This window comes from Simochromis diagramma, unplaced genomic scaffold, assembly GCF_900408965.1.
Source record: "Simochromis diagramma unplaced genomic scaffold, fSimDia1.1 OVJJ01000603.1, whole genome shotgun sequence".
In the NCBI taxonomy this organism is placed as follows: Eukaryota; Metazoa; Chordata; class Actinopteri; order Cichliformes; family Cichlidae; genus Simochromis; species Simochromis diagramma.
Window position 1 is genome coordinate 10,855,651 of NW_024387414.1, and position 25,566 is coordinate 10,881,216.

General features: G+C 38.8%; 1 protein-coding gene across 5 annotated transcripts in view; it reads right to left on the bottom strand.

Annotated features, from left to right (window-relative positions):
* The window catches only part of LOC120721001 (protein unc-13 homolog C), a 113,528-nt gene that overhangs the window by 55,542 nt on the left and 32,420 nt on the right, over positions 1–25,566 (bottom strand). For all 5 annotated transcript variants that reach the window (XM_040010976.1, XM_040010975.1, XM_040010974.1 and 2 more), the window contains 8 exons: positions 24,497–24,716; positions 22,735–22,962; positions 19,128–19,269; positions 16,528–16,697; positions 8,980–9,095; positions 8,605–8,768; positions 3,509–3,665; positions 3,029–3,097 (listed from right to left, as the gene is read on the bottom strand). In XM_040010976.1, coding sequence (XP_039866910.1) covers positions 3,029–3,097; positions 3,509–3,665; positions 8,605–8,768; positions 8,980–9,095; positions 16,528–16,697; positions 19,128–19,269; positions 22,735–22,962; positions 24,497–24,716 — 1,266 coding nt within the window. The remainder of the gene's footprint in view (positions 1–3,028; positions 3,098–3,508; positions 3,666–8,604; positions 8,769–8,979; positions 9,096–16,527; positions 16,698–19,127; positions 19,270–22,734; positions 22,963–24,496; positions 24,717–25,566) is intronic.

Below are 25,566 nucleotides of genomic sequence, written 5' to 3' on the forward strand. Positions count from 1 at the left end.
AAGGTGAAAAATAGGTGAACTATATGGTCATCATGGTGATACTGAGCAGCTAAAATACACAGATGGAGAATCATCATAAAACAGTCATAACATGATCTATTACAGTGGGACTGAGAGAATTAACTATTGAAGGAAGAAGTCATGATAGTCCCAGAGTTTCAGAAATTATGTGTACAACAGCATTTCTGACATTCACTGTCTTTGAGCTCCTAATTCACTAAGTAATTAAAAGTAACATATTATAAAACTGATGCAGACATTGTGTTGCAGACACATTTATTGAGATATGTTAAATTGCAACTTATTATAAATTTGGAATATGGTTAACAATATATCTGTTTTTCTTTATTTACCTATATAAATATTGGTTTTTGCATGTACGTAATTTTATACACAATATATTTTTCTACTTCAGTAGTCAGTGATACATCTATCACTGCGGAGAAAACAGCATAAAGCAGAAGCAAGACAACATGCCAGTGAGGTCATAGAGACGTGTAATAATGTATAACGGTGAGAGCAGTTTACATCAAACGCGTTCATGCTATGGCTTTAACAAGTCAACCAGGAAATTTTTACATAAAGCAGGACAATCAGGCTCACAGAAAGAAGCTGCCTGATGTGCACTGTTCAGGAACAAGGTCCAGGCAAATGACCCTGATGTATGAACCAATATCACCTCCACTGGGCTCATATAGTGAAATGATATTTCCCACCATGTGCAACAGACAAAATATTAGAAGCACGTTTCCCGAGACCAGAACAGTTCAACTCTAGGGTCACTATACTATAGATCTGAATCGATATCTCTATACCATAGTATTAATAAAACTGATAACATCTACAAAGATTTATTACAGGACACTTTAAAGGACTGAACTAGCTTGCACGCGTAACAGACATTTATAGTATTGCCTCATGGTACAACATTTTGATAAATTGTAACTTTGATTGCCAGTAAGGCAATCTGATTGTTCCTTTAGAAAACATAATTAGTAGGTTGTTCTTTCTGCAGTCTGTCCCTTGCTGCTAAACTGTATAGTTAATTTAATGAAGAAGTTTCTGATGCTGGACACTGCAGATGAACCATCAAAGGAAAAAGGAAGAAGACATGATTGCCTCATTAATTAAGAGCCCAGTTTAGGATTTAGCACTTATGAAATACCTTTGTTCTTTATAACAGTAACAATAAATTCATATTTGTCTGCAGATTATAGTCTCTGGGTAGAAAAGAAAATGGAGCTAACAGCCTACTTTATAGATATTTTCAGGATGTCCATTACCAGAGGCAGAGTGCTGGGCACTCTTTACTGGATCTCTTTATTGCACTAAGTGGACCACTATTTTTGAGATGATGGCCTCTTGACATTGTGGGCTGATTACTGATGTTTATGTGCCTGGATCTACCAGGGGCTGAGAAAACTGCAAAAACTGAGAGGCCATGTTTTTGTACATTTGATGCAACAATTTTGTTAATTATGGCATCAACAATAAATGCCATAATGCCCATGTCTAAATATAGACAATGTATATCTATAATTATTCTTTTCCAGATCATGCTTTTTAGGTTTTCACTTCTTTTAGCACAGCTTCATACTATTAATATTGTACATAGTCCACTTGGTAAATGTCATCCTTGGCATGACATCACAACATTTACCAATGACATTTACCACACCTTAAGCCCCAATATTTTGCGCATTTAACACCTTTGCACTTGGGATTAAGATCCATCTAAGAAGGAACCGTATCCAAGAAAAAGAAGAATCCACATGCATTTGGCATTAACAACAAAGTGTCACTGTGCCACACTAGATAGTCAAAGGAGAATGTAATCCAAACAAAGGTGACTCCATCTGGAATTTGTGATGTAATGGGTACTTAGACCATCTTTACGGCAATAAGGAACATAGAAAAGAAAATGCCAAGTGATGAATAATATTGAGACAGACTCACTATTCTCAGAATATTTGCCTTAGTCCCAGTCCTTGTATCCAGAAGGCAGTTGTCTGCTCCCTAGAGTGTTTTGTTCTTCAACCGTATCACTCCTTTGTTTTACCTGTGTATGTCTAAGTCTTTGATCTTGCCACCCCCAGGGCTGTCTTCCAGACCCTTGATGTTTTTACCTTTTGTATCTATTTAACACCTATAGGTATCCCACTGCCCCTGTCATCTTCTTGTGCTTCTGTACAAACAGTATGATTTCTCAGAGGTTTTGGGTCAGCTTACCTTCCAAGACTGACATTCTGTGCTGGTAAGCCTAGCGTATGCTTGAATACTTTAATAAACATTCGAACACAGCAAACTCTTAAGAAACAGAATTGATTTTTACATTTTTTTTAACACAAGTACCTTTCTTTGTAAAAAAAAAAAAAAGAAAGAAAGAAAGAAAAGTGTAATGCTATGGCAGTGTATTAGATGAGAGACATATATTACCATCCAACAAATACACTCCCTGGTTGCTCCATTAGATATATCTGTTCAATAATTAGTTAATACAAATACCTAATCAGCCAATTAGATAGCAGCAACTGCATTAAGGGATGTAGACATAGACAAGATGACCTGCTGAAGCTGAATTGAGCAACAGAAGGGGGAAGAAAGGTGATTCATGTAACTTTTTACGTGACGTGTTGAAAGTGTCAGATAGGCTGGTCTGAGTATTTCAGAAACTGCTGATTTTCCCACACAATCCTATCATGCCAATTTCTGTTGTGACATTCAGATGGTAGAGCCAGAATTTGGCATAAACAACGTGAAAGCATGGATCTTTCCTGTCTTTTATCAACAGTTAACTTTGTACGCCTTAATACCAACCAAGCACCACAAACATCACAGCAAAAGCGTGTTAAACCCAGTAGTAGACAGGTATACTTAATAAAATGCCTGATGTGCATATGTACATATGTAAAACAAGCAGATATCAAACTGTCAAACATTACCAACATCATATTTTTGTAGTGACAGATGCCACATAAACATGACTTCACACAAACACACACACCACATGTAAAAATCTAATACATACCCGATATTTGGAGAGGTCGATCCTCAACGAGTTGTGCAGCTGGTCCAGTAATTTGACAAATTTCTCCCTCTGCAAGGACAGAATTGTATAATTCAGTTTGGAGTATCACCTCAAAAGTATTGTGCCTAAACATTTCTAACACTGCATGGTGTGGAGCATATCTTCGCCCTGTTAATTCAGTTTTATTTGCTGGAACAAGATTTTGTCATTTTGCAATATTGCCAGCGTCAGCTTGCTGGCTAAAAATATTATATGATGCCTTACAACATTAACTTCTGAGATGTTGCTGATTTTATACAAAACTTATCTTCCACTAGAACTATTAAAAACAAATAGTGAAGTCAACAGTTCAATATCAGCTTGTAGAAAAGTAAAACATGCCACTTAAGTCTGACTGTTGCCAATAGAAATTACATTTTTTTATGAACACTATATTACACTACGGTTGGCAGACAGCAAGAAAGTATTATGTGTACTTACCCCAAAGTTAGAGGCAGCAAATCGGTCTGAAGCAGAGGCAGTGGTTGTGGTGGTGGTAGTGGGATGGGCGAAGTAGGAATTGATATTAGCAAGCAAGTTGCTCATCACTGCTGGCACCCCAGGACACATGTATTTGGCGGACAGACAAGAGAAATGCCTGCAGAGGAGAATAAACAGCTATTATCCTACAACAAGTGGCTGAGAGAGTAAGAAAAAAAGGCATGATTTCTTCACAAGGGAACATAAAACAATTACATGAAAAAGTACAACTTAAGATCCCACATCAACTGGACAATTTCAGAAAGCATCAAGAGCTCAACACGCACTTACATAGTGGCGAGAAAATGCATGTGCTAAGTTACAAAGGTGAGAAAAAAGGCTGAAAAATATTCTGTGCTACTGCAGTAACCACAATAAAAAAGAAAGTGAGAAGACATAGAGCAGTAGAGTATTTCCTCATCATATTTCAGCTTCCTATGGCTGAAGGGAGAACGTATTTTAATGTTCCAAACAATTACTTCTGTTAGAAGAGTTAGTTAGTGCAAGTAGACCACTGCCCATGTTCATGCAGTAAAATGCGTCTTCAATGAGTATCTATAGAAAATTGTGTCATAAATCAGACTGAGCTGTATAACCTATACTGTTAACGACATAAGGCTGCAAAGTAACAGATGGAGCATATAGGTTTAATAGTAAATCAAGGGAGGTTCAAAGGAGGAGAAATTAAACGTGTAAATTTAACTGAGAACCATTAATCCTGTAATTTTAAATATCACAGAGATAGACTCCAGCACAGTATTTGAACTGCCTAGCTGAAATCAGCCCAACAAAATTTAGATCTCAGTACTGGATGGTGCTTTAAAAATAAAGCAAGGGAGGGGGTGAGGATGGAAATGAATGAGAGCTCTTTTACTGCTGCAAACTTGACATCTTCCTGCTACCTTTTCTAATCTCCCTAGATCCTTTTTTGATTCTGTGACTTTTAGACTACACACAGTAACAGCGGCACATGCCACTTTGGATTTGGCATAAACTTGCCCTTTCTCTCTACACACATCTGAGCAGCGCTACCCAGCAGTAATTAAGTGGTGGAGCCTGAGAGGCCTAGTTTGAGCAGGGATCTATGCCTGAGTGAGGAGCATATGCTCCTTTTAACACTCCATCCTGCTGCTCCACAAGCCATTTGGAATGCATCTTAAATCATAATGCAGCAGGATGTTGTTATTGTAGATAGTATACCGCATATAAAATTAATAGGTGCAATAATCTGTATGTTTACTTTAATGCATCTCAAAACCATGCACACTTGAGCTGCCTTTTCAGCCTCAGGCATGACCCATAGCAAACAAACATTTGGATGCATGAGAGCTTAAAGCAAGATAAAATAAGCTGAACTTTATACATTTAGTATATTTTAGCACCACTACCTTTGAGGCAAATATTGTACTTCAGTCTTACAGCTTTAGATACTACCGTAAAGATTACAACTTTGCATGACCTTACATATCACCAAATTACATTTATGATAATTTAAAGTATTACATGTTAGCATTACATGAGTTGGAAAAATATTTAGGAACCAATTGATTTGTCACTGAGTCGAAATCTGGGCTGTAAAAGAACTGGACAGGTTGTCTCATCTACTTCTACTTGCCTTAAAGCACTGAGTTGCTGCCATGTGGTTGGCTGATTAGGTATTTGTATTAACTAACAGTTGAACAGGTATATCTAGTGACGTGGCCAGTGAGCTTCAACGCACAGCGATGGGCATATACAAATACATACAGGACTCGATATGCTGCTGTAGCCAACAATGCGACGCAGTTAAAATTAGCTGAAGCTTAAATGCCTACAATGTGCACATTAATGCACATTACAATATTACTATTGACGGAATAGTACAGATGACATCCATACATATATGCTCTCATTTAAGGTTTTGAATTCAAGATTTTTATTTTTAGTGGTGTTTTTTTCACATGGTGGTATTATGAATTTAATAGGATTCAAATCCACAGATTTGAGCATGTCTAAGAGTCGGGCATTTAGACTGAAAACAGACATTTTGAAACTAAGAACATCCTGCTGAGTGAGTCATCACTTCCACAGAGTTATGTGGAGTAACGGTAGCAGATTTACTCCCCCTTCTTCTTTGTGGAGCGGACACACACACACACACACACACAAACACAAACACGTTCTCATTGGGAGGCCGATTTAATTACTCTGCTTTCAGCCTCCAAATTACCCAGGAGCACTTGGGGTTAGGAGAGCAAAGTGAATGATGCAAAGAGAGTGATGATGGCATCCGCTGAATTCCCATGGTGCTTTTAGAGCTGGATCTCCTGAGCCTATTTCCAAGAGGGAAGACATTGCCTCCCCTAAAGTTATCCTGCTTTGGTTTTTTACTAGCGGGTGAGATGTACTACACACTCACATATCATTTAATGGGTTCAGATAGCTAGGAAAAATGAAAAAAAAAAAAAAGATGATGAGAGATGCGGACAGGGAGACAGGGGAGTGGTGATAGTGTGCGATGAAGAAAAACGAAAATGAGGGAGGGGTATGCCGGGAGTTGTTGTAAAGGGCACCGGAGGGAAAGTGAGCCTTCACAGCTGCTGTGATTTATGCAGTCATGATGTCAGGAGTTACTCTGAGTCAAGGTTCAGCGATGAAGAAAACAGGAAGGTAGGACCTTTCATAAATTCTTGATGAAACATAATGAGAAACACCATGGTTAAACAAGGTTCAAGCCTGAAGCATTAACTCCACGTGATAAAGCGGGTAATCAGGCCACTTACTGCCCTTAAATAATGTGGCTATCCCTCATATGATACAATGAACTGTCACAGTGAATCAACAACATGTCAGCTAGCAACTCTCCATCAGTTTGCTGCACCAATATGATCCAACATGTCAACAATGCTTGTGCTATAGTTGGGCTGTTGTTGTAGCAGCTGCACCCCTTTCTTGTGTGGATATTATATGATAACAACTGATGGATTTTGGAAACAATTAAAACTGACTTTGCAAGGTTAAAAAGAAAGTCAGCTGCATGTTTGCCCTACAGGGCCAGCAGGAGAAAAGATAAAGTCCACAGGGTTAAATCGTAATCGGTAAGAGAGTAGGTGGTGCGAGAATCAAACATACTCAGAGGTCAGTGGTTAATAAATGAAATTAACAAATTTTAAGCAAATAATTTGAAAATAATTCTCAGTCCTGTTTGATCACTTGATTTTCAAACTTGAAAGCAAAAATATGAGTTGAGCCTTCCATTCAATTTGCCAACAATCTGTGTGTAATTAGGGTCTGATTTAGTTAGGCAGCAGTTAATTACATAGTCAGCTAGTGGGACTGCCCAACAAGTGCAGGGGGAACAGAGCTTAAAAGGTGTACTTCGGTGGTGCTTTTCAAACAACAGCTCATACAGAAACCAGACTGCAGAGATACTCAATGACTCATTATTAATGAATTACTGCAGTAAAAGTCATTAGCAAACAATAGATAATAGCTGATATAATGCAAGCGACTATCTTTACCTGTTTAATTCTAAAACCCATTTTTTATTTCAACTGGTAAAGGATGCTTTATTCTCTGTGTTTACCTGCCTATGTGATATACTGAAAAGTATCTTACTATAATACAGTATTTTAGATATATACATAAATTATTAAAGCAAAATTTTAATTAAATCCCCATATAGGTATCTCCCCTAAAACATAGAAAATCTCAATCTGCCCATCCATGAACAGTTCCTTGACAATACTTCACATACGTGGCACACAGGCACATCTTGAGGATTTATCTACATCAAATATTATGACACCATCATGTTCCCTAGCAGCCACTTACCAATGGGCTGAAATGTCTCATTTATAGCATTTATCCAGCTAGAACATCAAAAACACTTGATCCTTTTTGAGTCATGACAATAACATCTGATATGCATCTACAGAAGTCGAACACTTGAAATCTCTCTTTGACTGCAGAAGGAAGAGCTGAGCAACCCAACTTGGCACACAGGTACACAGTAAGCACCTAAAGGACCTCATCTATATCAAATATGATGATGTTGCCTAGCAAGCATCTGGCTCAAATTACCAATTTTTTTGCAATCATGCATCTATAACATCTATATTTTATTTTGAAGTTATGAAACGGTCTCAAACTTTGCCACATAGTCAAGCAAGGGATAGCTTAAACATACTAAGTTTTACATGAGATAATATAGCTTCAAGATAGCCAGGCTCGTGTATAGACAACTAAAACGGAGAAGTAAACCTTAATTAAAGATCAGAGTTATTTTTCGTACTAATGTCACTGCAGTAGTTCCTGACTTGCTCAGTCAATGTCACACAGAGCAACAAGTGTTTGCATTCACTTTGTCTCTGTGGTGGAACCAAGCTATAAATGTAGAGTTTAAATAACAGTGTAAAAAAGAGTTTTTTATAAGAGTATAGTAAACACAAATATTTTAGAACAGGAGAAATCCATTCAGCCACATACAGTACAAAAATAAACTTGGGAATGTAAAGTAGTGCATCTGGGTTGAAGCTTAGAGGATTAAGTAAATATGCTGTGCAAAGACAAAAAAATAAATCTGCTGCTAGTGAACTGGATGATGGATACATGTATTGTGCAGACTTCTAAAGTGTTAACAATTGCTTTAACACAGCACAATGTCAAATGTCACTGCATGACCTTGATCAATATTGAAAGGTTTTAATGTTTCCAGTGGTGTCACTGCAGGGGAATGTGTTTGGGGGTCACGATGGAGACAAAGAGATAAACATTTATAGACAGAAAGGGTCACAGAGGATCACCGACACAAGCAAGGAGGAAAACAACACTGTTTGTGTGCCCATGATCAATGTGACAAAGGCAGGTTAGGAGCTTTTTCCATGAGACCAACAATTAATCAATCAAACTTGGGAGCTCGATAGTTTTCCAAGCTCTGATTCTGCTGAGGAGACATCTTTACTACTCCAGTTCTCCTTCGCTCGTCCTTCTCACATCTCCTTTTCTCCTTCCACTCTGGTAAATGAGACACTGACAGATTGGTGAGGTAAAAGGCCATAGATCAGGGTAGTACTAACGTCATAGCCTGATAGATGGATTCCACTCCGTATCTCATGGCAAACTCATCCACTATCTCCTGCGACACATCATCAAAGTAGACCTTCCACGCCTCTTCCCCTTTCACCTGCGGGATCTTCACTACCCCGCTGTTCTTCACCTCGGTCAGATAGTGGAAAAGGTTCTGTGAGTGGCACGAGAGATAAGAGAGGAACAGGTTAGGGTGATGGAGCATGGTGTCATGACAGTTTTTTTGGGTGGTGCATGCCAGCTGATGATGAACTGATGATGATCATAGTTGTAACTGTCTTTATAAACATGATGCTTAGAACTGTGGCAATGATCAGTGGATTAGAGCAGCAACCTTTCCTAGTACAAAATCAAATGCTGATTACCTCGTGTAAACAGGTGTACTGGCCATGAGGAGGAACCACGTTCTCCTCCCCTTTCATTTCCACGCTGATCTTGAGTCTGATGGCACCAGATACTGCAGATTTGTCAGTTCTTTTATCTGTAAAACATTACCGAGCTGGATTAGACATTTAGAATAACTTAAAATTATCAGGAGAGTAGATGGCAATATTTGTTCAATTTTAATTCTATCCAAAACACAGGGTGCAATTTTCATTTTCTATATTTTGAGCTATGCAGTGTGGTTATCGTGCACCAGATTGACTAGTATGGACTGGTAATTTGTTCTTTTTACTCTGCACAGCTTTCTAAATTGCGGGCCATTGATTTTGACAATTTCTTTCTTCACAATAGCAGATGGCAAAACAAGTTAAAGACATAAAGCACATTAATCTCTACAAGTTTTGTTGCACACAGTAAAAAAAATGGATGAGAGAGACTGAAAGGGAGGGAAAAAGAGTGAGAGCGTGAGATACAAGCTCAAGCCTGTAAGAAGTGACCTTACTCTGAAAAAGAACATCAAATTTAATAATGTCCATCACTCACACAAAGAAGAGACATACAGTGCTGTGAAAAAGTGCTTCCTCCCCTTTGGAATTCCTTTTTTTTTTTTTTTGCATATTAGTCACACTTAACAGGGCTCTAGACTAACTTTTTGCCATGGGCGTACCGGTACGCCTAACTTTAAAAAGTTAGGCGTACCGGCACAAAAGTTAGGCGCACACAAATTTTCTAATAATTTATATAATATAATGTGTTTTTCTGGATACACTGCTTTTTCAGCATTCAAAGATTGATGACACCGTGTCAGAGCACTGGCTATGAATTTCAGAAGGATCAGGCCTTAACTTAACAGAAAAGTTAGCAATAGTTCTTTTCCTATTACAGCTACATCCACTTCTGCCGTGCCTAGGCTGCTCACTAGGGCTGGGTATCATCACTGATTTCTATAATCCATTCGATTCCGGTTTTCAAAGTCCCGATTCGATTCAACTTAGCCTCAGACAGTCAGAAATATTATAATTCTGATCATTTATCAGTACTGACTTCATCAGAATTGTGAACATCACAGCAGATGCCGTTGTGTGAAAGTAACTGAGAATAAAACACAGAAAAACATGAAGGAGATTTTATAGCAGATAACCTTAAAAATATTCTACAATGTTCTGCATATAAAGTTTAAATTTCTTCAGTATTGAACAACAGAAAAAATAGGCTTTCTTGTCCGAGGTCATTTAAGTGAAAAAAAGAAAAAGAAAAGAAAAAGACAGCAGCCGACAGCGCTGTAAACAACGGTAGACTGGTGGGTAATAAGCGAATGAATAATACAGAAAACAGAGATTGGAGACGGGAAACTGTTCTTGAAGTATAGAGAGAGATAGAGAGAGAGCTAGCTGTGCATGAAGTGTGATTTTAATAGTCGTGGAAGCAAACAGCAAAATTCATGACGACATCGATCAAATGTGAAGCGCAGTTTGCTGCTTCTTTTGCTGCTGGCTCGGTGAATTTTGGCTGGAGAGAGACAAAACCTGCAGCTCAGAATCAGCGCAAAAAGACGTAATCACAGCGCGGACCGGACGCATCAGAATCGCTAAACTCCGACAGCGTGTCCGCTACGGGCCGTCGGGTGAGAAAGCCGAGAAAGACAAAGTTGATTCTGATGCCTCGGGTCTGTGTTTACGTCTTTGTGTGGAATGCGTGTACCTGCTCTCATTTGCTGTTTGGTTGTTGTTGAAATGGTTTTGTGAGCTTTAATCTGAGAATCTGCCGTTTCTGGCAAAACACAGTTATATTTAAAAGTCGATTCAGGATTTAATGAATTGATATCGCTTTATTCAAGCTACTCACCTCCCACTTCCACCTGCACTTTCAACTGGACCACGGCCAATCAGAGAGGTCCCGCCCCTGACTATCTCTGATTGGTTTAGTCCACGATAGGGGCAAAATGTGTGTCTGTTGTTGACCACAGGGAAGGTTGCAGTTTTTTTTTTTTTTTTGCCACCCTGAACATTTGGTCGCACAGGTGCAACCAAATATTTTCTTTTAGTCGCACCACTGAAAAATTTGGTCGCATTTGTGACCAAATTGGTCGCACTCTAGAGCCCTGCTTAAATTGTTCAGCTCATCAAACAAGTTGTACTATTAGGGAAAGATAACCCAAGTAAATACAAAATTGAGTTTTTAAATGATTATTTCATTTATTATTAAAAAAGTTGTTCAAACCTAGCTGGTCTTATGTGAAAAAGTAATTGCCCCCTAAACCTCATAACTGGTTGTGCCACCTTTGGTAGCAAGAAAAAAAACTGCATTTAAGCATTTGTGATAACTGACAATGAGTCTTCCACATCACTGGATGTGTTGCTTTTTTAGATCTTTTAGTCTACTTCACTTTGTCAGACAGGTTCTATTTGAATCATTTCTTGATTCAACAGGTCTAGCAATATTAACCAAATAATTAAACCTAAGTGTGGCTAGTGAAACTGAATTGAACTCTTTCCAAAAAATGTGGTTAATCACAGTTAATTCATGGTTTAACAATTACTTTTTCACGCAGGGCCAGGTAGTTTTGGATAGCTTTTCCCCTTAATTAATAAATAATATATATATTTTAAAACACAATGTGAAACCTGAAAGTGTGACAAATGTTAAAAAAAAATCAGGAACAAAAAGACTAACATTAAAATACATCTATGACATAATCTGACACAGAAATCTTGGCGAGAGGCATTAATAACACTTATAATGACATACAATAACATTTTGGGTTTAATTCTCCACTAGCAAATATCAACACTCAAAGACCACATGTGACAAATAAAAAAAAACGATCCGTACAGTAAGGAGATTGGGTAACTCTGTGGAGAGTAATTTGCTGGTACAGGTTGGGTTTATTTTTCACCTTAGAAAGAAGGGTCAGCGCAAATCAATACAAAGTTGTTTTCAGGTGATCTCTTTTATCCCAAGATGAAATATTTCTTTCCTCATGGGAGTGGTCTCTTCCAGAGAGACACTGGTCCCATCTGTAGGGCATGAAGGGTCACTCAGTGGTTTGATGTGCATGAAAATAATGAATCACGCTAAGGCCTTTGACAGATATCAAAACAGTTAACAGTTATTGGACATCACTCTCTTCCACCATCATCACCTCAGCACATGAGGGAAGCATGCATCATTCCCGCAAAGTTAAAGAATTTACTTGGCACATCGAGTCCCACTGCATGCTGGGATAGTTCATGTTGGGGGATCCACCTGACTCTACACATCCACATTCAGTGAAACACAGAACCAGAAGAATGATGGATTAGACCAGTGGTTCCCAAACTTTTTTTGCTAGGCCCCCTTTGTTTTACAAGAAAAATGTTCGCGCCCCCACCCCCCCGCGCGTGCTAACACATCCTCCGACCACACACACCCATATTTTGCTCCATTGCGGTTTATTTCATACCTCAAACATTTAGTAAACAATTAAGCAAATACAAGTAATCTGCAATAAATTACAGGTAAACTACTAACTCTTTTACGCTCCGTCCACACCTAAACGGGTATTTTTGAAAACACAGCTGTTTCGTCCACACGTAAACGGCGTTTGGAATCACCGAAAACAGAGATTTTTTAAAACTCCTTTTTTGTGTTTATGTGTGGACAAGGAATACAGAGTTCGTCACGCAACGTCAAAGGTATGTGCCTTTTTCACGTCACGCTGTGCGCCATGTTATTGTTTACATGAGATGAATTGCAGAATGGCAGATAGAGACAAAATACTGTTAATCTGACTATCTGCAGGTTTTACACGCTTACATACACACACAGTTACTGTCCCTCCATTTACAAAGACAGAGGTGTCACGATGTGATTATTTTACGTGTAGTTGTTTTTTTTCCTGTGTAATAATATTCAACATTGCTATCAATACATTTTTCAAAAAATGCCTCTCTGTGCAAAATGGGTTTAAAAACATAAACAGCTGTAGGATACTGTTTGTCCGTGATTTGAACCGGGGGGACAAATCGTGACAGGATCAGCCTGATATTATTTGTATCTCACTGTAACTTTACTGTATAAAGTATAGTATAGTATGTATATCTCCAAAATGTCAGGAGTAGTTAGTCATTACAAAAAGTGTTTGTGAACTAAAAATCAAGAATGTGGGATACTGTTTGTCCGTGATTTAAACAGCCCAGCGCTGCTCCCGACAAAGGGAAAACCAATTCTGCAGGGGAGACCAACCTTGGCACTTGTGCAGGTGAAACCAAAGGGAAGATATGCTTCATCATATTTTCTAGTCTTTGGCTTAGAATGAAGTTGGTTTGGAAACATATTCAGCGATGCTTCATCTCCTGCTTTGCGTTTCTGTAGGCGCCCGTGCTAGCAGTGTCCAAGCGTTTTGTTTTTTTTCCCCCTTTTCATCTTTCATCTTTTCCTTTTCATCCCGCACCCCCCTGCCATGGCTCTGGGAAGGTCTGGATTAGACATTGACTTGTCTGGTAGCTAATGACGCTGTGGGGGTTCTTTACAGACATTTAACTGGCGCCCCTCTGTGCTCTCATATACAGTTCAACTGTTCTGTATCAAAGCAGTGAAATTTTCCTCTGCAGTCAGTTGCTCAAGAGAGAGACATGTAAAAAATAATAACATCACAAAGGGACAGACACAAACGCAAAGGACCAGATTGAAGAGGATCTGAAGAGGCTTAGAGAGGAGAGCAGCTGGAGGGGTGGACACCCACTCCAGCAAAGGCCTGTTTAAACATTCATTGTGGACATTTAAAAAGGCATAGAGCAGCAACAGTGGGAAGGGGTCACTATTACCACAAATTGCTTCCGTTTAGCTCGAGAGGCAAACAAAGACAACACCCGCCAGTCGTAATACCTCAGCAAAAGTGCGATCTTCCATTATGCTGCCATTCAACCTCATGCAACATTGTGAAACCAGTGATATATGAGAGCAGATACAGTGAAAGATAGCACATGGACAGTAATGGTGGCCACAGCTAAACCACATTATATCTCAAAAGCAGTTATCAGCATCAGCTCCTAAAGCAGCTGCAATGTAACAGGAAAGCGAAGGGGGAAGACATCAAGCGGTTAAATGAGGCTGCATTGCTGTCATACTGTGTGAACTTTGCAAAATGTGCAATAATCATAATAATGATTGCCTGGGAAGCAATATATATATATATATATATATATATATATTATATATATATATATATATATATATATATTTACTAGGGGTGCAACGATATTCGTATCGATATTGAACCGTTCGATACAGTGCTTTCGGTTCGGTACGCATATGTATCGAACAATACAACATTTGTAATTTATTTTATCAACTTTCCTTCTGACGATGCTGTCTGTGTGGAGCGCTCAGTGAATCTGCGTTTGACTACTCCGCCTAGGCTGCACTGTCGAGCGCAGATCCACTGAGCGCTCCACACAGACAGCATCATCAGAAGGAAGAGCGCAGGGCAAGCTAGCGAGACAGAAGTTAAGCTCTCCTTGCAACATGGCAAATTGAACCTCCCCCACCCTCATTCAGATCTGGCGTTTGGAATTATTTTGGTTTTCATGTGACGTATGACCCTGAAGGTAAGCGCGTCATGGACTAAAGTAAAACAGTATGTTGGATGTGCCACGCAATGCTCAATTACATGGGTGGGAGCTAGTGTGTTAGCGCAGTTAGCTCGTTAACGTGTTGGCCGTCTAGCCCCATGCACGGGGCTATCAGGGGTAGCTCGTTAACGGAGATTTGCCGTGTTGTGGCGTTAAGGTCATTTTAACGAGGTTAGCCTGAAAGCACTAGTGGGAACACAACGAATATGACTGCACATTTACGCCGACATCATCCTAGTGCAAAGACAAAAACAACAAGCATGCATGCTACAAACTTTACCCGAGTCATTTAGACAGCCGTTAGCACATGATTCTCCTTATGGGGACCTGATATGTTTAATATGCTGCTGAGAATATAGCCCAGAAGAAGCGTATAGTATAGCTTTTATTTTGGAAAGAGCCATTTCTCTGTAATAAACTCTCTTTTCCAAAGATGAGTGATTCCTCAATCAGATACAGGGCTCGCAAAATCGCTAGCCCGACGTCCTGGGGCTAGCGATTTTTCCAGTCGGGCTACCAAAATCTATCTCTGCCCTGCCCGTCCGGCTATTGTAGGAAGGAAAAATATATGTCAATGCTTTTGCATTCTTTCAGAAATGTAGCTGGGTAATTATGTCATTGGCATCGGTGAGCCACTGCCAATATGTGACATATTGAAATCGCGTTTGAATTTGCGCTTGTTTTTTGCTTTCACTTTGCAATCGCGCGATCTGTGTATAGAGAGCGACAGCACTGATTGGTGAGTGATGATAATTTGTGCACCAATTCCTCTGACATCGTCTTATTAATCGTTAGCTTACTACGCAAACATGACAAGTGAAATCTCCTGCAGCAAGCTTAAACATGTGAGAGGTTGATCGCGCAGAGAATCGCTGAGCTTATGTGAGTGTGTGTGTAAAAGCAACAGGATATATATTTCAGTTCTGCTGAGCCAAATAAGACAGGTCAGGGTGAAGAAGTGACAGCCAAAGAAAAGCTTACCGCAAAACGGAAAAGTTATGACAAATCAGACTATAAGGCAAAAAGAAAGTGCAGCTTTATGGTTTCATGGACAAAATAATTTCTGTGGCTGCAATATGACAAGCTATATAACCAGGGCTGCACATAAGTGGTCCGCAGGTGCGCATTCGCTGTCAAAATAAAAAACACGCACAAGGGTTAGGGTTAAATTTAAAAACTGTACTTTTGAGTTAAAATATATATTTATAATTTTAATAAATGACAAATTAAAAATGCATGAACATTTTATTTTGTATCGAAAAAATATCGAACCGTGACACCAAAGTATCGAACCGAACCGAACCGTGAATTTTGTGTATCGTTGCACCCCTAATATTTACATATATTTTGGTAACGACTCTACATCCATACCCCTCAAACCTACCCCGCCACCCATCTTAATCCAAAACCCAATTTCAGTCAGGATCACATTAGTCAAAGAAAATTATTATTCCATCTGTAGTAGTTTATATTCTGCACATGGCTCTGTTCTGAGACCTCGCTGCCCTTCAACATGCACACATCGAAAGCCTGAGGCAGAAAGGGCATACCTCCTTGCTCGTCTACGTGTATACAAAAAAAGCCTGAGGCTGGGACAGCAGCAAGAAACCGCTTTCCCTACTAACATACAGAACAGAGCAAGCGTCAAACAAACAAGCCCAACACTGCATTATAAGGAGAAGCTGGGCCAGAGGTTGCAAAGTGACTTGGAAGCAGCAACGGTATGTATGTGCATCCTTTATTTTAATTTTTTAGTTATTTAGTTGGGTTTTTTTTGTATTGTGTTGGGGCAATATTACCATTTGAAAGTCTAACACTTTGATAAATGAATAAAAGTCAAAACCTGGGCATTGTATTCATGTTGTACATCACAAAAAGTAATTGATGTCATCACATTTTCACACAATGGTAACGTACCTAGATTGTACCATACATCCATCTCCCCACTGAGAGTGCGAACCTCGATGATGGTCTGGCCCAGGAAATCATCTGACTCGCGCTTGAAATGTTGCTTCACCCGTGATTTGATGTCATCGTCCTCATCCCACACACGCACCTTGATGCGGTCGGTAGCGTTATGACATTCACTGGAAGTTAGAGGTTGATTACGTCAAGTCAAGCAAAAAAAAAAATATCACAGTAACATAAACACCAATAGTAGCAAAGGCATATTCAGTGACAGCTCATCAGGTTGGGGTATTCAGCAGAGCGGAATGGCAGTCAAATGTACAATTGAAGCATAAATATAAGCTCTAATACACACATACTTGCGAGCCTTTCCTACATGGCATATGGAGAACAATTCTTGCCTAAGAATATTAGTTTTTTTTTTAATTAAATAATTTTTTTGCTGTGTTTCAATGAGTGTAAATGTCTATCATGTCCATACTTTTGGAGAACGTCTCTCTGCCAGGCAGGAAGATTTACCTCAAGTCACTGCATGACCTTTATTCTGTATCTCTAGTTTTACTTTTCCCCTACTACCTACTAAATTTATCAGAATAAAGCTGAACATTTCACCAGGATCACTGTTAAGCATCATAGCACTGATTATTTCTTTGTGAGTTATAAGTTTCACTGTAAAATATCCATTGCATCCTTGCATATGTGCAGCTGACAGATGCTTCACAATAATGACGCTGCTAAACAGAACATCGTTGACCAAAGCACTTCTGGGGTCAATCTGTTCTCTGGAATTCAAACTGAGAGATTCCATTTTGTTCTAATGACATCTTGGATGTGACGGCCAGAGAGAAAACAGTTCTGCAGTTTTTGGGGATTTTTTTTTTTAGCTAATCCCTTTCTGGGGAAAGCACTGGCTGCTGCCGCTGCACTAGTCTGGGACTTTGCTCTCTGCCAAGTACACAGTAATGTATCGCTCTATTAATCTACATCCCTGTAGTAATGGGAAAGACCTTTATTACAGCCACAACTGGAGTCTCATTACAGGTGTGGAATTTTGTTTGTGACTAGCTTAAAACACACAAACATTCAGAAAATCTCCAAAGGACACAAGTACAACCAAATGCTAAGAAGTTATTATGATTATTATAAGTATATTTAATATCATGACCACTAAGCAGTCCAAAACAGAATCATTAGAAAAAAACACTTAATTTTACATGAAAAGAGGAACACATGAGTATTACAGGCAAAGACTGCAAAAAAAAAAAAAAAAACACCGGAAAATTTAGTGTTAGTAGAAATGAAAAATGCCATTCGCTGCGCTTAGTCAACATGAAAAACCCTCTGTGATCCTTTAACAGTACCCTATCTACAAACAGAGGATTATTAAAGCTAAACTGAAAAGAAAAAAGGAAAAGAAATAAATATGCACTGCTTTGCTGAAGCTTTGTGGACTGGGGCCAAACTTGGGTCAAATTATATGTGCATGTAGTTTTTCTATTAGTTTTAACAGAGACATCTAGAAAGGCTAAATATCTAATTATCTGATTATTAACTGCATAATGAGTATTTACAAATCAGTTTGGGGTGCACTTACTATTATTACTTTTCACTGCAATAATCGTGGGAAGCCTTGTATCTGCACAGCACTAGTGAAAAACTAATGTCATATCCTATGTTTAAGATTTGCAGCTACTAAGTGGAAGAAATCCACTTTCCTTTTTATACTTTAGTTTTTTTCAATTCTGGTACTCATCTAAATGAAAGACAGTTAATTAAGGTAAAGACGGCAAGCATCCCACAGGGTTTATAAAAGAGCCAGGTGTTTGTATTTTCTAAACTATCGATTTGGGAATAAAGTTTAGGTTCAAAATATTTTCCTGAAAGCTGGTTTAACTTTTCATTACAATTTACTTGGTTTTAGATTAGTGATATATTTTAACAGCTATATTTTTTTGCGTGGACATAATTCGGAATATAAAGTAAACTGAAAGGAAGAGAGGTGACCAAGGCGATGCAATAAGACTACACTTATAACAACAAAATGCATTTTACTTTGACATCCACATCCTCCATCTATCATTATGGAATAATGTCAGACCTACTGGGAAAGCACTTCTTGATTATTGTATTTAAATGATTCAAGTTTAAAAGTTAAAGATCTAATTTCCATCAATTTTCTTAACTTCTTATCCGTTTCAGGATCTAATGGACATGATATGCTATCAGTTGATTTTGGACAGAATAAGAGTTTACTTCAAGTGATGGTTCTAATGCCATCTTTCATGGGCTATGATGGGAACCTGCCTTAACAAAAAGGTTAAACCACCACTCATTTTTTCTGCTTGGGCTTTGTATTTTGTCAAGCCAGCTAGCTAGCAGACCTAAGAGAATAGACTATATTCTAGACTATAAGCGAAATGGAGAAAAATGATAATCACATGCAACTAAAGCAGTAAAGCTTTAATTCATTTCATTGTTGAATCAGCAGGGTTATGACCTGTGTTATTTGCCTTGTTAAGATGTCTTAAGACTTCCCTTGAACAGATCATTCTTAATCTCACCGAGGATTATCTGGTCAAGCAGAGGTCAAATTTATCGAGAGAACTCACAAGTTAAACTTCTCATCCCAGACTGGATTGAGGTTTCCAAAGATGGTCTTCGTCCTGCGTTTGGTCTTGCCCACCTGGACGGTTACATAAGGGTCGCTGGAGCCCGTTTTATCCTTGGCCTGTAAACCCTGCGCACTCATAACTGGAGACAGGAGATAACTGGAAATCAGTGCTGGGTCATTTAAGTACTACAAGCTGTAAATATGACATCGTTTTGAATGTTTGACTTCTCTGGCATAAATAGCACTGCTTCAATATGCCCTCTAAAGCAGCATTGTATTTAGCATGGTGTGTTTCTAAAACAATTTTTTAAGCTATCACTCAAATTAAGCATATTTAATATGTCATTCTTTCAGGCACTGAGAACCTGCTTCAGAGTGTGCCCGAGAAGCTGCACGTTTCTCACATCCCAACTAAAGAAATTGCTTGTTTTGCCACACTCAGCCTGCAATAGCCAATGCAACAAAGCAGCTCTCTGGCTCCTTGACAACAACCATTATTCATTGTTTTTTGTATGTGTTGTCTATGGATTATCCCTTCCTACATCTAGGCTATATGAGGTTTCCACCTCTGTGTTTATGCCCACTGCTGGGTTTCAGAGAAAACTCATTGATTCTGAATCTTACTTCCACACACAGAGGAAGGTGCAGAGGAGAGACAGTAGTATTTCACCGTGCCATGAAAGGGAAAAAGGACACTGCAGCATTAAATATGCATAAGTGACAGTCTAAATAATTCAGGGTACATATATATCCTTCAGCTCAATGCTGACATGAGCTGGTAGGCAGGATAGAGAGGTTTGGGGAGTCACAGCCTGCATGCTTGCTTTGGGGATACTCAGAATTCAGGGCATCCTGTAGTAAAGGAGAGGTCTGAGAAACTGACATATGCTTAAAGGGTCACATGTATGCTTAAGATAAAGCATTTGTTAAAATTACCCAATGGCAAGTAAACCCACTGCCCTCACACCTTTTTATATAAGAATTCAATCCCAGACATGACATGCTGCTGCTATAAAACATTTTTTACATCATAAGCAGCGTTTTAAATTCGCCACTCGCCGTGTTACTTCTGTATATTTCCCAAACAATAACAAATGGACCGCAAATCCCTCTGATGAAAGATTGCCATAAAAGAGTGTCACTACCCTCATCTGAACACTTCTAATATCTTAGCTTTGTCTGTGAAAGCCAGCTTTTTATTTCTTGCTACTTCCCTCTGTTAAACAGAATAAACCAGAGGCAAATTAGGTGTTTCACAGAATTTTATCCCACAACAAAATCTGTTTATAAAACTTAAATTCTATTGAATCCTGTCTGTAAATCCCATGCGGCTGTCTGGGTTTAAATTTTCTCAAGTATACACAAAAACTAATTTAAACCTAGTCTGCATTTCTGTTTTTTATGCACACTCCTGTTTAACAGTAAACATGAGAAATTACTCTGAGAATTGTTACATTTCATGAGAATTTGATGATCTCAGAAACCAATTAATTGTTGTGAAGCTCTTCAATAGAGAAATAAGATTCCCATGCTGCATGCTTGACTAACACTGTAGCATAAAAGGCTGTGTTTTTAGTATGAGGAACCGATACTGAACAGAGGAGCCTGGTTGCATATCTGCTTCATAAGAAACATCATCTCAAAACAACATTGCTATGAAATAATATAAAAAATATAGATAAAGAAGGATAACTTGTTTGAAAGAGGGTGCTTCAGACTTTCAAATGTAAAATTAGTTTATGGGTGGCAAAGGTTCAAATTTACTGTGCACATTCAACAAACACAGAACACCCCATGCTCACTGTCTGTGCTGCACAGTTAATCCCAGTCTGTTTTTATCTAAAGACTGATAGAGTAAATAAATAAAAACATATTGCCTACATTCTAAAATGGAGTATTCAATAATTCCCCCGGAAAATCAACTGAGGTAACCATGGGTCTTTGTCACGTCTCTTTCACCCTTATTTTTTCTCCTTTTCTGCTCTCCCAGTCCTCTGCCTGTTTTTCCCTACATCTCCATTTGTCACCTCACCTTCTCTGTTGCTATTTCTCTCTGCTGTATTGACACTGTGAGAAATGCAAGATGGGCAATAAATGAGCTGGACCTGGCACAGTGGCCTCAGAGATGGATCGCTGTCCGCGGCCACATTACAAATATAACTTTCTGACCTTCTTTCAGAAGCCAGTTAACATACATGGGAGAAATGTTTAATCCCAGAAATTAGATGCATGTCCCAGATTCACTCTGCAGAACCATATAAACCATAACATGGTCATCTAGAACTACCTTCAGAGAAGATAAATATTTTAACAGCAGATCTTTATATTTCATGCCTATGGCTTTATTGATTTTATTTTTTTATGTGTGTGCGTGTTGCAGGACAGACCATATAAACAACAGAACACAGCTGAGGTTTTACAATCAAAGAGGCAAAGACACCCATAATTAAATATGAACAAAAAAAATGTTTAGTTCAGCTGGTTAGTTTTGTTTAACAAAAGAAACAAAAAACAGGACGTTAGGTTAGAAAAAATATAACTAGATCATATTACGTTTGCATTTAGGACACCAAAAGGGAGAAACTGTTCCGTCTGACACACACACCTAACTACTATGTAACCTGTGGAACTGATAATCCACCCCCGAGCCCAGATCCTCCATCCCCTACACCTTACCCCACCACCTCAGCAGAATAAATGTTTTTCATCTGAATATGTAGTAAAATGCTGTCAAATGGCACTCCGAGGCAAGACGTTTTTGACTGGCATATCTGAGAAAGCTTGAGGTGCTGCTTTTGGGGGTCTCATTTTCAAAGTATATTCTGCAAAGTTGTGTCAGTATAGCTGTAAAAGCGATTACCATGGTCGTGAAAAAGACATAAAGCTCTCTTTCAGTTGCAGAAATTACTGTTCAACTGTAATAATAAGTCATTATAGCCTCTTTATTACAACATCTCTGATGCTTTGTACTTAATGCGCCATCATTTAACATTTGGGAAGCATCATGGCAAACCTGATAACTTTTTCTTGTTTTTATTAGCACTAGATACAAAAATCAAGCATTATCAAAAATACATAGCTTCCTTCCGTGTTACACAAATCAATTAGACAGTGGATGATTGCAAGAATTCTTTCACAGTCATCTAGAAGATGACCGGAAAAATTATTTATTATATTATCTCCAGTAATAACTCTCATGGTATTAAAAGCAAATTATCTCTCCTCAAACTACTAGATCAATTTCTTTCTCTTTCTCACACATTTATTCATCTACAATTTCTCTGCAGATGAATAAATATGTGTTTCTGCTTGTGGTCTGGTGTCAGAGAGATTATTAATGAGATGAAACTCGTTAATATAACATTGCTGTGTCATTTGACAAGGCCTCTGACAGTTTTTTTTGAATTGCTTTTTGAGTCAAGGGTCACTCATAGCAGATATTACTGCCTGAGAAGCAATTATCAGTCATCTGCTAACTGATGACTAATGTGTAAATGAGAGGGAAATAAAAAAAAAAAATCCATATCATTGCTGGTATGCTATGACCCATTTTTGACATTTTCGTGGACGATGAACTTTCTGGTATAATGAGAAATTGGGCTAACCTGTTATGCTGATTTTGGCTGACCACTTAGAGGTCCCTTCCAACACAGCCTGCTTGGCTGTTTTCAGATGGCTGCTGAAGTCCTCTTTGGAGATATGGAACATCTCCTGGATCACTTCAAATACTTCAGGGCAGTTCTTCTCCCTTATCTTCATGCGTTCCTTCATAGCCATGATGATATTCTGGGTTTTATCTTCTGCCCCATGCTTGGAGCTCTTCTCCACTGCCCCTAAAAAAAAAAAACTAAGTAGTTTGCATACTCTGTGTATAAATATTGAGCACTAGGCTTGCTACAGTCACACTACGGAAAACAATGGTTGGAGTCTCTGGCATGGGCAGTCGGTCGCCATCTGCAAAGCTGTTTTGGTACGTCAAAATGTTAGAATGGTAATACGATACAGTCGGTCTGCCCTCAGTTTGCAATTGAATTGGGTCAAGTTACCAATTATATGCTATCTGCTTATGATAAGATGGCAATTAACTGCAGTAAATGAGCAAAAATTGCAATTTTTTTGCCATCTACATCCACAAAGTTGAGCCAAATCCCTTACTGCAAAGACCCATGTCACGGACGAGTTTCATTCATTGGCTCAGATTGATTGCAATGTGTTGGCAATATATCAGTGTTTAGAAATTAGACTGCAATTATTTACATTCAGTCTGAGCCCACTTGTTGGGAGACAGGCTGCCCCCCACAAGACAACTTGCACAATCACACTGCAAAAGTGATTGATAGCTGGTCGCAGAGCAACTTGCAATCAATTGCTGAATATGAAAAAACTCAATGCAATTGCTGGGCAACCATCAGTTTTTCTCTAGTTGCAAAGACGCTGCTATCCTATTTTTACTCTAGTGTGACTGAGCCATTAGCATCTTCTCTAAAATCAGCATCTCTAAGTGTGCATGAAGAGTAAAGTTTGCACGTTTGATTCTGAGCATTTATGGCAAAGCCAAATCAGTAATTTATGTAATAATGATGGAGTGTGTGTGCGTGCGTGTGCACGTGTGTGTGCATTATTTTTATGTGTCTGCAGGACAAAAGAGGAAGTTGTACCGGTTAATTTTCTATATCTGATCCCAGTATCACACTGCATATCAGCAGCGCATTCATGTGTAGATGAATGTGATAAAGATGAATCACGGTTTGAACTATAAAACACTGTTATGCTAGTATGAACGTGTTATAAAACATTGAGTTTTGTAACAGGCAGGGTGTCGCTAATCCACTTAGAGTGAGTGAGGATTGCCGTGCGGATCATCCTGGAGCTTCCATGTCGCATTGTTCAAATTAGTCTACACGGTCACAACAGGGCCGTTGCTGATTGAAAAACCTGACTGGAGATCGTAATGAGTGCCAGTGACTGACAGAGCACTGTAAATGTGCCATGTAGCTATGAGTACAAGGACATATGTAACATGCATTTAACAAACCCTTTTAACAGCATTCAATAATACTTTAGGCTTTCAGCTTACTGGTGATATTTAGAAAACTGGGGAGAAAAAATAATTACACCAAAAATAATGTGTGCCCTGACCAGATTTTCAGAAGAAATATGTTTACGGCTGCTGCACACTGTAGTAATTAATCTACTCCTTGTTTATTAGCCAAAAAACATTTGAATCATGTTAATTATGAATGATAAATCAACAAACACCCATGAGCAAGCACACTAAAAACGCCAAGATATGTTGCATTAATGAATTATTGAATGTAAAATACAAAGCAGCTTAGTGTCAGTATATAAATGAATGTACTTCCTTACTTTGTAAACAATCTGCATTGAGCAGGTCCTGGCACTTCTCATGGCATTTAACCCCACACTCAGAGCAGCGCATCCCCTGCCGGGCGATGCCCCACAGCAGACCCTCACACTCATGGCAGTAGGTGGGTGCAGTTGCTGTCCACACCTCGAAATTATGGGGTGTTGTGGATGAAATTGGGTAGATCAGTGCCTGCAGAGTTTTCTTGAAGACGTGTAGTTTCTGAAAGAAAGAACAAAAGAAAGAAAGAAGGGGAATTTTTAAAAATATGAGAAATAATAAAGGTATGAAGACAATGACGGAAAAGATGCGGGGGCTGAGCGGATCGAAAGAGATGCTGCTGCTGTTGTTAAACTCTCGTGGCACTATAGGCCTGAGAAAATGAGATTTCATAACAACTTCAAAAGTTAATAAAAACAAGTTTGTACTCAAATTGCTTTTCAGGTGTTCCCTACAACTTTAGATCAGTACTAAAGGAAGAGTAATACTTTTGCAACTGCTGTGGGAACGCAACTGTCTGAAATTAGAAAAACGTCTGAGTAAACTAAGGTGCACTCAAGGCTGGGTGAAATTTACAACACGTGTCTGCGTTAATCTTGGCAATTATGTAACTTGACTAAAAAGCACTCTCATTTGGTACTGCAGCAATTTTTTTGTTTCTTTTTTCTTGGACAAAGTTCCTTCCCTTTTTACCTGATTATCAATGGAAAAGTCAGCTATAATAAATCAGTCTTAGATCTCATTAAGCTTAAATTAACAGCATCCTTAGCCCACAGGCCTTGTTTCCATTGAGTTTTTTCCTGGCTAAAGTGTTTCTAAACCAAATACTAAATTCTACAAGACACCTGCCTGGACTGATTGGTGTGTAACAGAAGCCTCTTCAAATCGAATGCTTTACTGCAGCAGCCTTGCTATGCACAAGGACTAGAAAACTAGCAAGGCCTTGCCAATTTTTGAAGGCAGAATCAATGAACGCTGTAAATAAGGTTCTTAAAAGTGAGCATTATCCAGATTGAGAGGGAGAGAGAGAGCGAGACAGAGAAAGAGAGGGAACGAGAGAGAGAGAAAGAGT